Raw genomic sequence first — 12,935 nt, 5'->3', positions numbered from 1 at the left:
ACATGTAAAAGCATAAGTTCATGGTGCAAAGGAATGAAGCGGAGGGGGAGGGGAGGATGTGGGTGGGGGATTGGATTTTTGCAGGTTTAGACCTGAAATCAGTGATTCAGTGTAGCTCTTGTCTAATGTGTGCGTCATCACTTATACGGAAGTTGATGGGGTGTGGGCGCATCTCACCTACCCTCCTCCCAAAGACGAAGTTTTTTTTTTTTTTTTTAAGAATCTGATGCATACGTTTTGGGGAATATTTGGAAAATTATGGATCACCAAGGTGTACCAAGTCTATATGGATGGGAACCCAGCAAGCGCAGCGTTGGCGAGGGTAGGGTATTCCACTCCCATTCGACAGAGCTCTTGTATTTTGAGAAATGAGATTCAACGACCTGGCACACAGGCACTTTTGAAGGAATACCTCGAAATTTGTATCAAAAAGGTGTAGTAAGTCAGCCATCTATGGAGGAAGACCAATCGACAGAAGGATGTGGGTGGAGGTATCCCCCTCCCACATTATGGAGCTTTTGCATTCTTTTGTTTGCAATTCAATGATTTCGTGCCACTCTTGGTTGAACTACCATTTTGAAAAAAAAAAGTCCATACCCAAATGTGTAGCCATAATCAATGCATGGAGGAGAGGTTGATACAGCGAGAGGAGGGTATGAAAGGGGCTGTCCCCCAATCCTTCCCATGCGAGGGAGCCTTTGCAGTAAGAATAGAAATGTAAAAAAAAAAAAATCTAGTATACACATTTATGATGGAATATTTGGGAAATTATTAGTAAAAGGAGTGTACCAAATCTAAGGGTAGAAACCGAGGAGGGATTGTTAATTGAAAGATACACTACCCCCTCCAACAAGAGGGATTTTCTTTAATATGTCGGAACTGAAACTAAAGATCTAGTACATACTTTGTGATGATATAGAACAAAAATGGGACAAAAGCACTGAGCGTATATGGAAGGGGACATAACGAAAGATAGTGTGGGGGAGGGGGTATGCAAAGGAGATTATGCCTTTTAATCTGGTGCATACAACAGCTGAAATGTTCAGTGACAATTCATTTTCTGTCAAAAAAAAGTGAAGAAAAAAAATCTCAATCTCAGAAAATACTTGGAGGCAAAGTTTTATGTCCCCACCATTCCCCCTCCCATATTTTCTCGGGAGGCGGGGCAAATGCCTCTTGCCCTCCAAAATGAACAATCGTGCATATATAGGAAAGCCTTTTCATCTTTGGAATTCAAATAAAAATATCTCTTAAAACATTTTTCATAGAATAAGGGAAATTATCATTCCCCAAAGTATGTTATATCTGTGGAAGGAACCAAGCAGGGGGAAGGAGTCTATCGAAAGGAGATATCCCCTCTCAAAGAAGGGAGATTTTGCATTTCAGAATTAAATTTTAACAATCCGATGCACACTTAAAGTGAAAAACTTGGGCAGTTTTCTGTCTAAAAAGCAAAAAACAAAAAACAACAACAAAAACTAACAACAACAAAACATAGTCCTCATCTCAGAATTTAATGGGGTGGGGGTCAACTATCCCTGCCACCACCCCACCCCTCCTCCAAACTGATGCCCCGGTATGTGCATGTGTTTTATTCCACTTGTTGAAAAGAAGAGAGAGTTTTAAGAAACAATATTGTTCAGTGATCGCTATCCCAGTCAAGTAAATTGTTTATCAATAAGGTGATTTCCTACACCTGTATACCTTAAGATGATGTAGGCCTGGTATTTGCCTTGCACGTTATTACATCTATTTCTTTTTTAGTATTCTCGTTTACATTTTGATGTGAAAGTTGTTTACTTTGCCACGATTTTATTTGTACATAGAAAAAATAATCCAAGACTGAAAATGAAACTGATACAATATTTAATGATTGACATGATGCACATATTGTGTATTTCTATAGCAATAAAAGTGAGCAATTCAAAAGGCGTGTACTCATTTCACATGAACATTAGCGATGATCCTCTGACCTCTGGAGGATATTGAAAGATATGCATCAAAATGTAAGAATGTTGATGTCTGGTCTCATTGGTTTGTAATGGCCAGCTGCTTATGAAATAATAATTATATTTAAAAAAATTCATTTTGTGTGTGTGTGAGTGTGTGTGTGTGTGTCCAAAATTGTATGCAGAGTATTCCACACATTTTGACTTCCATCTAGGACAATGAGCGGTTACTTTTTTTTCTCAACTATAAATACACTGTAATATCAAAATCTATTGAAAAAACATGGTGGCGGCTGGGTCTAACACATTATCATTCCTTTTCGTTGGAGATCCATGCGGGATGGTCAAAACAAACATAAAAAATAGATATCTCAAACCTAATTGTTATAACAAAGCATCATATCCTCATATACCCAACCCAACCCTCTATGCCCAGACAATGTAAACCACCCCATGGACTTACTTGGAGCTTTAGAATATCCTTTGTCAACAGAGAGAGACATCCAAACCTTTGCAGTGCCGACTAAGATCTGCCATGGAACTGATTGGTATTGGCTCTGCATCATTGACAGCAGATCTCGTTTCCTATTCTCCTTCTTCTTCTTCTTCTTCTTCTTCTTCTTTTTCTTCTTCTTCTTCTTCTTCTTCTTCTTCTTCTTCTTCTTCTTCTTCATTATACTGTGTAATCTTGTAATATTCTGCCATGGAGCCTTTTCTTAATTGGTTAAAGAAGGTATCCAAAGAGCTATATGAAGCAAAAAACAACAAACAAATGCAAAAACAAAAAGAGAGACATATGTACCTTTAATAACAGAGCTGAATATTGAGTATCTCTCTCCTGAAGTGTTTCAAAGAGATACAAGAGACAGTGGCCGAGAGTAGCCGTCACCTTTTTTGGGAGTAGGCCTACTTTGTGTTCTTGCAAATGATGCCTGACATTTTTAGTCATTTGCCCTTTTTGAAGAATGCAGCAATAGAGCCACAACTTCCTGCGGAGTGGATATTGTGGGGTTCTTGATGCAGAACATCATCGCTGAATTTGCCTGAGCAGTACTTTCTTACAGGAATTGCCATTGTAGTTTTGTTTTGTTTTGCTTTGTTTTGTTTTTCAAGTGTGGCTGTAACACTGCTTGTTTTGCATATGATGGTCATTGCAGCTAAAGAGTGCATATCTTCTCTGGATCATTCCAAACTTCATGATGTTTCACCTGGGTGAATGGATCCCAGATGATGCATGCATATTCCAGGACAGTCCTGAGCGGCATGGAGTAGCAAAACACCTGAACTTTATGATACTCGTATCTTCGTCTGGAGAGAGTCTTTGGTTGAAGTATAACCTTTTTAAGCTGCTGTGGTGATTTGATTCCAGCTGAGCCTCCTATTGGAACTCCAAAATATTTAGCACAATCCGCTTTCTCCATGGTTTGCCATGAATGCTTATCTATTACCTGGGTAGGTCTCGGATGGCAATAGCTAGTTGCAATACACAGGATTGCTTCATGTGGAATGCATGTTGGGCCTCACAATATGTCGAAGTTTTCAAGATGGTCCATGATGTCGCAGCTGTGGACTGTATACTCCAGGACTATGAGTCATTCATCGCAGTCATACTGTAACAACCCACCAGTTTTACACTGGCCAATACAGGCCCACCAGCTCGAAACTATGCAAATATTGCCTATGAGCTTGACACTTAGGCAAACCAGTCCCATAATGAGTCCGACAAATGGGGGAAAAGATCTATGAGACTTACACGGAATAGATTAAACACTCTGTATATCAGTCGCGTGGGCCTTGTTTTCCTCGAGTGTCGAGATAATGGCCATATTTGCCTATATTTGTTAGTCTACATAACTAACCCAAACATAACAGTTGTATTTGAGGTCACTGCCATCACTCAAGAAACTTAAGCTATATTTCTGAAGTAATTGACCTCTCACATTTCAGAGACCTGTTACTATAAATCAATGCTCTGTGGAATATGCATACATACTTTGATCAAAACATCAATGCGTGATTTGTACATGAATAAGCATTTACGATTACACCAATGAAGCCAAACATCAGTACAGGTAAGCCTACACATGTGACCTCAGTGACCTCTCATTGTCCTGAGAGGTCAAAGTTGGATAAAATGCACAGGCTAATGACCAATGTTCCATGGAATGACAAGATTCTTCTATTATAGCATAAATGATTGTACATCGGGTATTACAAAGTTGACCATTGACTATACATAGAATATCAATATTCTGATATTTTGAGGTCATTGACCTGTCACCTTCCTCAGAGGTCAAAGGTAGAGACACGTGAGTAATTTCTCTTGCTCTGTGGAATAGGAAAACAATTCAATTGTAATACAAATGAATATAACATCTAAATCATGTTTGTCACCAACCAATTGCACCAAATATCAATGTTCTGACATTTTGAGGTCATTGGCCTCATCGTAGGTCATCTGAGGTCATCAGAGGTCAAAGGTAGAAATCTGACTTGAAAGGCTCAGTGGAACATTGAGGCAATTCCTCTTACAAAAATTAGTTTTTAGTACATAATTATCGTGTTTCAGTTATGAGTGACGCATTAAAATATCAATTTTCTGACATTTTGAGGTCATTGACCTCTGAAGGTCATCAGAGGTCAAAGATAGAAACCTGTCAGGGCTCTGTGGAATATAAAGACAATTTCACTGTGACAAAAATTAAGTTTTAGTACATCATTACTGTGTTTTATCATTAACCAATGATGCAAAATATCAATTTTCTGACATTTTGAGGTCATTGACCTCTGGAGGTCATCAGAGGTCAAAGGTAGAAACCTGTCAGGGCTCTGTGGAACATTAAGACAATTTCACTGTGACAAATATTAAGTTTTAATACATCATTACTGTGTTTATCATTAACCAATGACGCAAAATATCAATTTTCTTAGATTTTGAGGTCATTGACCTCTAGAGGTCATCAGAGGTCAATTCAGACTTACCTCCCGATCTTAAAATTAATCTTATAGCCTGTACTAACAATGGTGAAAGTTTCATGCTTTAGTCAAATTTTGCACAATTCTTCGGCTTATCTGCTCTACTACTGCTACATAATATCTTTTAAAAATGCATAAATCTGTGCAGATAATCATACAGTCTGTTAAACATCAATATTTGGAGAAGGAAGTGTCTTTGAATCAGCACAATTGGCCGAATGGAAAATTTACATAAAAGTACATTTTGTGGCACCGTGACGAAAAACCTTTTGGATGAATTGCATACATGTGTCCTGTCGGAAAGCATGCCTCGAGGCTATTGTATATCCTGTAAACAAGATAGAACAGGTTGTTTGGATATTGTCTTAAACTCCATTACATCATGACTTGACTCGTGGCTCCACATAGCAGACTTCGTACCTAGGTGACGGTGCACCAAGGAGTAATTCTCCTGAAAATAAGACCACACCCTCAGGAAATTCTACCATACTGCTCAGTGGCTAGAGTAACATTCGATGAGTCAGGGGACAGTCAAGATATCCTCACTTCATCCATTAGCACTGTTTGCACAAGCAATTACGCCAGGTTAACCATCAACATAGTGCGCACCAAGGCTGTCATAACTCAGAAATCTACGTTGAATGTACGATCACGATCCCATAACGTCGTCACAATCACGCCAGCATATGTGACCCGCGACAACGGTTTCAGGCAAAAGTCGCAAGAGCAAATTCCCTCCTAGGCGGGTTACAAAGATTTTGACCATTATTTTTGTCGATTTAGGTTTTTTGCAGAAATCGAATCTTTGATATGTTTTCTACATCTACACTAAATTTCAGAGCATAAGACTAAGTTATTCCTATCGAAAATGGAATTTTAAGCACCCTATGTTGGATCGCACTCGTCAGTTTCGAGCTTCTTTCGAACGCCGCGCCAATATCCCCAGCGTTGCTACGGCGCATGGTCTCGCATGCGATTGGCTGGTGCGTCGCATACATTTACATAATTCGGCTTTTGGAGACACATTACCAGTTACAGCGTTTGAGGAATGCTTTGTCCACGCGTGCACGATTACATGCTCAATTGTTCTTTCTATAGTGGTTTATAATACGCTCTGTAGGCGTGCTCTTCGTTTGGCTTTCTATCCAAACTATTCTACCGCAATGTTCGACAACGGAAGTGAAACAAAAATCATGTAGCATGACATAATCGTGTGAAAAGAAAACTAAATATTCTCACATGTGTCTACTTGTACATGTAGTAAAAATTATGACAGCAGACTGACTTAATGGAAGGTAGATGAGAGGAAAGGAGCGGTTACATGTGACCAATTATATTCAAGTACTACACGTCAAGATCGCACCAAACATACGAGTCGTGTTTGTTGCATGTCTTTTATGCATGTCTTGAAAAAACAAAACAAGCAGGAAGCGTGACCCTTGCCAGCACTAGCAATTTTCTCCCTTCAAAAGGGTCGCCAATGAAAAAGACAAATCAACCACAATGAAAACGCGATGTGTAAATGTGTGGATTCGCCACCGCTCCTGTTACATGCACACGGTCATGGCATGTGGATGCCATTGCGTAATGCGTACACCATACACAATGAACTATGTACACCATACGTGCAATTATCGTGTTCGCCATCTTGAAAGACGTACTGGTAAACAAACCCGAGCGAAATGCATTGTTTTTTGGCTCCATACGCTAAGCTCCGAGGAAGGTGCCCGGGAAATTTGACTCTCTCAGTGAGCCAATCAGAAGGTGATGTGGTTGCTAGAGGTGGAGCTTAACATCGATTGGCACCATCGTACGGATGGGTGATTCTCCCCTCGCATCGCCGCTCGGACATTGTCTTTGAGAAAGAGGTGAATCTTCAAAGCCTGTTTTCTCGCAATTTTGTCAGGCTAACAACTTAAAAAGTGCATTTTATTTCTCGTTCTATGCCCACTTATGGTGCCGAAGAATAGAAGTGTTTTATATCAATGCAAAGCTTAGGAAATGGGCTATGTGATTCAGTGAAAAATGGATTTTCAAAATTCCCGACTTTTGCCTGAAACCGTTATCGCCGGTCACATATTATCTTTCATCACAAACTGGAGCAATTTGTGGCATACAGTCAATTAGGATGCCTCTGCTCCTTATGCAATCGTATTCTGGTACATAGTCCATCATTTACATTTTGATAAAGTTCATTGATCTTGACCAGTGACCTTGAGGGTTGAACTTTAGCCCATTGAGGACGGGTTGATTTTGCTACAACATGTTTCCATAGACACTTACCCGAGCATACTCGGGACTCATTCTCAACGGGTTAACCCTCCCTGCAAAAGAACTACTTCTCAATCTATTTTTTTCCAATACACCGTGTACATATCATCACTGGACTTTTCTAGTTAAGTCTGAGCCAGATAATGACATTATTGGCTAACTAAATGTGTGGTGATCTTTTACCTTTCACCCCTATCATTTCAGGCAACCTTATGTTAATTCATTTCCTATCCTTCTTGCAAAATACTTTACTATCCATTGGACCTTAAGAAATAATGCACAGTAAAAGAAAAAGAAATATTGCATATATTATATATATATATATCATTATATTGAATTTAAAAATCTTATTTTGTTTAAAAATAGGGAAGGTGTACTGGCATACTTTACATGTTACATCACACAAAAGACTTTTTTGGGGGAGAGGGCTGACTTACAAGAAATGTAATAAACAGGGTATTAAAGGGTGTGTACGGTTCTGGTCGAGGTGAAGATTTAGCTTTTAACGTTTTGTGAGATATTCAGAAACCACTCTATGAGATGTCAAAGAGCATGCAGTTCTAAGGGGCATCAAAAGTTTATTCAATGAAAATCGGTTTTGAAATGGCTGAGATATCCAAAAACAAGGTGAAACAAAGAGGTAAAGTTGGGGCATGTCGCCTTTCATTATTAGCACTTTTTTGGATATCTCAGCCATTTGAAAACCAATTTTCATCAAATAAACGTTAAATCCTTCTTAAAATTACATGCTCTTTCATATTTCATAAGAGGCTTTTCATTATCTCACTTAGGAATGTTCAAAACATGAATCCCTACCTCAACCAGTACTGTACAGTCCCTTTAACTTAAAGACACAAGTATGTCTGTGGGCAGAAAGCGTCTGAGATAATGGCATTGGTGCATCTTGTTCTAAGATCACTGTTTTGAGAAACTATATGAAACTGAAAATTCCAAATCTTTGTCTTCTGTTTCACTGTAAGTAAATACAATGTACTTGAATGGTCTACTTCTCTGACAGTGCTCTTTTAATCAAAGTCAACTTGGTATTAAAATTGATGGTCCATTCTGTAATTCTACATGTTACCTATCAGGAAGGAATAAAGCAATCATGGACTGTGCAATTAATTTTTCGCTTACCTGTTTGATCATAGACACACCGACAACAAATATAAGAGGCAGTATACTCGTCCATGGGCTGACGGGTGAATCAATGACAAGCTGAGATAAAAAGATATGAAAATAAAATATTAGAATTAACGGACATGTATGGAATGAGTGAATACAGCAATATTAGTAGAACACACTGGTGACAGTTTTAGGAAAATTGAACAATCCGTTCAAAAGTTACGAATTTTTAAAATTTCAGTACCACCATCACTGGTTGAGAAGACTAATGTGTTACGCTTTGTAATGTCTGCATAGAACAATATAAAGAAAATACACAGAAAATTCAACATATTTTAATTTTTCTAGCACAAGAAAAGAGTACTTGACTTGCATTTTTTGGAAGGCAGGGAAAATATTACCCTTACACTACATCAGTAACAAGTCAAGGAAATGTGTATTTTTCATAAAAGATACAACTGTGGAATTTCTTTTCTTTCTTTCTGGGCTATACATACACATAATCATATATATGGTGAGTTCACTTCCACAACACCAGAATAAAACTGATTTTCACTCTACTCCTTTCCTGCGTTGCTCTGGTGGTTGACTTACTGAATTTGGGCAGCAAAGCTTGGTTTGATATTCCCTCTACCTCAGTGAGCATAATTCCCCACCCCACCCCTAAAACAAAAAGAAAAGGAAAACTCCAAAAGACCAATTCCAGTCTCAGTATGCAAAACATATATGCTTCATGCACAGTTCCGAGATTTTAATATGAGCGTCACGCTTGCATTCAAGTAATTTTTTGTATGCCAGTGTATGAACGGCAGCAAATCTGATCAATTCTTGCACTGCGATACAAAAATAGAAATAAAGACATTCCTTGGGTGCAAATGGGCTTTGTCTTGACTGTGTTATATACACACAACATACGATGTATACACTACATTGACTGTATAAGATGGATCTTCAATAAATTGCAGTATTTTGGAAACCGCTAATATCATGCATGCAAGAAAAAAAGTCCATCCAGAGAAGCTACTTTCATACACATTTTGCAGATACTACCACCATGCCCATCCCCCACACTGTTCTGTCTTTGTTTTGTTTTTGTGTCAGTGTTTTCACCATAATATTTTGCATGAAGTAAAATGGTCACAGCTTAGTGCCATCATACTAAAGATAGATTTTACTCAATGCCACATGCAATTAGCTAATGGCTTTTGAAAAAAAAAAAGTTCCTGAAAATATCAGACGGGGAGAGCGAAAAGATTAGCGCACTAGTTTCCAACATGATCCTCAAGAGTAATCAGACTTCTTGTACAATGTAGGAGGGTTTGGAATTTCATTGTCACTGTGTTTATACAGAGATATTCGGATGAAGTTTACGGTTCACAGCTTAAAAAACATCTACATGCAGTAAATGTACAAATTTTTGCAGTGCACTAATTTTCACACATTTCGCTGTTCTTTTGGCTAGCGCGAATTCTGAAACCCGCAAAAATATCTTCACAATTTTCACAGCACATTTTAGATAAGTTGACAATCATAAAAAATTCAAGAACCTGGGGATATGCTTTTGTGCCACTCAATGCGAAAAATTAATAGCTCAAAAATATGGTCATTTACAGTATCGTAAACAGACTGATTAGGGTAGAAATAGTTACTGAATCAACTTATTCAATGCCAAGTATGATAAAGTCACATGTTGCTACATGAAGTGTCAGTAACAAATGTCATAGGTACATGTTCGTGCCAGGTTCGATGGGAACAGACGAATACAGTACATCACCAACAAAAAACAAACGAACCAACATAAGGTCTATTCAAGACCCTATGACAGTCAGCATGTTAAATTCTCATGGTATTTTAAAACTGCCGGTCTATCTCCATTGTACTGGTACAATACAATATTTAATGCAATATCTATTACACTGTATGTCTGTTCTTGAAATAGCATTTAACTCATAAATCAAATTGATTAAAGTAGAAATGGGTTTACAGTCGATTGTCTAAAACTAACATGCAATCTAAGAGAGCACTTAACTTGTACGTATACCAGCACAGTTCACGAATACCGGTAATGAATGGATGCTAAAGATACAAATGATGTATTTAAGCCAGCTTAAAAAAACAAAACAAAACAAAACATTCTTGTTTTACTTGGCATGCAATACATTTTTGAAACACAAAATCAACAAATAACTAGAGAAGCACTCTGAGAGCGCAGACCTCCGCCAAGCATGCAGCTCATTTCCATCACTGATCTTGTTCTTCCATAGAGATATCAGTGATTTCCACCCATGTACATACTAGCATGCTGAAAGTGTTTATAATAGTGTGCTGAAAGTCTCCCGATTTCCCAATATAGAAGCGTTTGTTACGACATAAACCCTCAGCTGCACAGCGCGCCTCGCCCTAGCAGAAACTAGAGCACACACTTTAGTGCGCGCATGCAAACCTCAAATACGCGCAGCCTGAACTCCCAAGTTCATTGACCCTACCTGCCAAAATGTCAAAAATCCTTCATAAATTCCCCAAAATTCTCGGATCACTACCAAAAGTTAATCGTTTATTACTTGTATCATTCTAAACCTTTCCTGCAAGTTTCATTCAAATCCGTTCACTACTTTTTGAGTTATCTTGCACACGGACAAACGAATGAACGAACGAACGAACGAACGAACGAACGAACGAACGAACGAACAAACGAACAAACCAACGGTAGTGAAAACATAACCTCCTCCCTTGGCAGAGGTAATAATGCAATTTGTTGTTTGATTTATTGTTGTGTTATGTATCCCTCTGCACCTCAGAATAGAAATGTACATTGTAAGAGAGTGATGGTGCATATTGAGTGCTGTGTAGTATCATTTTGTATCTTTATATCATGAAACATAATGCTTTTGTTGTGTGAGAGGAAAGTATATTATAAAAGTGGAAATTTTTGCACTATGGAAACATTCATGCATTTCACACGACCAGAAACCAGCACAAAAATAACAATATGCAAATATTTGTGCATTTCACATGTTCCATTAATGTCTTGACTCTGTGGAACTTCATCTCACCCAGCCGAGCACAAAATATCACCTGCACAAAAATGAACACTTTTACAGTACTTTATTTTTTAAACCTCACCTCTTGAGTTTTTGTTTGTTTGGGGATTTTTTTTTTTTTTTGCATGTCGCTTCACAAACACTCTTTCAGGGTTTCCACAAAAAAAAAAAAAAAAATGGACTGACCTTTGCATCTCCATGCAGATTATGATGGTTATCAAATTTTTGTGGCCACACACAGGAATTATCAGTTTTTGAAAACAGTCAATTTCAGCATGTGTAGTGGTCGAAAGCAAAATGCACTGGATATAAAAGCAGGCCTCAAAAAAAAAAAAAATTCTTCTCATTAAAGCTGAACTTTGGTGAGTGCCAAAAACCTTGGGAACAGTTGTAGCCTTTAAGGTCTCCACTCAAAAGTAAAATGGATTCGATATCCAGACAGTGTCCAGGCACTGAAGGTCAAAAACTTGCTATTAATCAGAGAGCGGCTAAAAAAAGGTCTACAATCCCGTTCACAAACACCCAAAACTAGCAGGTTTTTTAAATTGATTTTTGCATTGCGAGACCAAGACCATTAATTCTTGAGTGGACACACACGAAAAAGATTACTAATTCTCACGATACACATCTCAATGCTGAAATTTTTCAATCTTGCTTGCTTTCTTTTTTTTAATCTAGCACTAATTTGCCCCATGTGGCATGTGTGAATGGCTTGAAAAGAAACGACAGATTTTTTAATCCCATAGAGCAACTCGCCACACGACAGATAGGTCCACACACTCGGGTGCTCGAGGTAATTTTCAGAGCATTGTTAGCTTCATTTGCAGTCAAATACAGGGGGCTCCTATTTAAGCTCTTGTCACCTACAGTTTTCTTTAATTTGTTATATCAAAATTTTTTTGTACCCGAACAGTAGAGTACTGCAAATTTAGAAATCGTTACATGCCATTAAATTTTCGTGAATTACTCATGGAGCCAACATTCTTTAATACCTGAATTATATGCATTGATTGCCAGTGGCAATTTCGCAAAAAAAAATTCATACTGAAAAAAGAAAAATTACTTTGTTTTACACTGTTTTTGGCTTTCTCAGCCATTTTCATCAAATAAACTTTGAAGTCCTCTTAGAATTATATGCTCTTTAACATTCATTTAGTGGCTTCTAAGTATCTAGCAAAAAGTTAAAAGCTGATTCCTAACCTCAACCAATTAGTCTATCCCTTTAAAACCTCCTCCTTCCTTATATAATACAATACATCCTGTACATATGGTGTACATACATAATAAAAATGAATATAACCTAATTGGGTCATCACTTTTTCCGACTAAACATTATGCCGCAAATCAATTGCTTACTGGGAATTCTTACTGGTAAATTTGAGGATGTCTCCGAGTCCTGCAGAACTTAAAAGTGCCAATGAGAAGACAAATTCCTCATCTTCTCGACTTCTTGGGGTCAAAGAGGGGGAGATGACTTTTCGAACCCAAGAAGACGAGATCTCTGAACTTGTCCTCTTGCCTTCTTGCAACAAAAAAGGTCAATGAGACAAGAGATTAGCCGGGTTCACACGTA

The 12,935-nt window shown here is 38.0% G+C and overlaps 1 protein-coding gene across 1 annotated transcript in view; it reads right to left on the bottom strand.

Moving 5' to 3' along the window:
• Positions 1–12,935, bottom strand: part of LOC139727611 (phospholipid-transporting ATPase IF-like) — a 99,878-nt gene that overhangs the window by 56,878 nt on the left and 30,065 nt on the right. Inside the window, exon 4 of the mRNA XM_071638592.1 lies at positions 8,334–8,414. Coding sequence (XP_071494693.1) covers positions 8,334–8,414 — 81 coding nt within the window. The remainder of the gene's footprint in view (positions 1–8,333; positions 8,415–12,935) is intronic.

The sequence above is a fragment of the Diadema antillarum genome, unplaced genomic scaffold (genome assembly GCF_040938485.1).
Source record: "Diadema antillarum isolate AM-2024a unplaced genomic scaffold, OU_Dant_1.0 seq00000136_RagTag, whole genome shotgun sequence".
Classification (NCBI taxonomy): Eukaryota; Metazoa; Echinodermata; class Echinoidea; order Diadematoida; family Diadematidae; genus Diadema; species Diadema antillarum.
The sequence above is the reverse complement of the archived record's forward strand: the minus strand, read 5'-3'. Positions and strand labels throughout refer to the sequence as shown.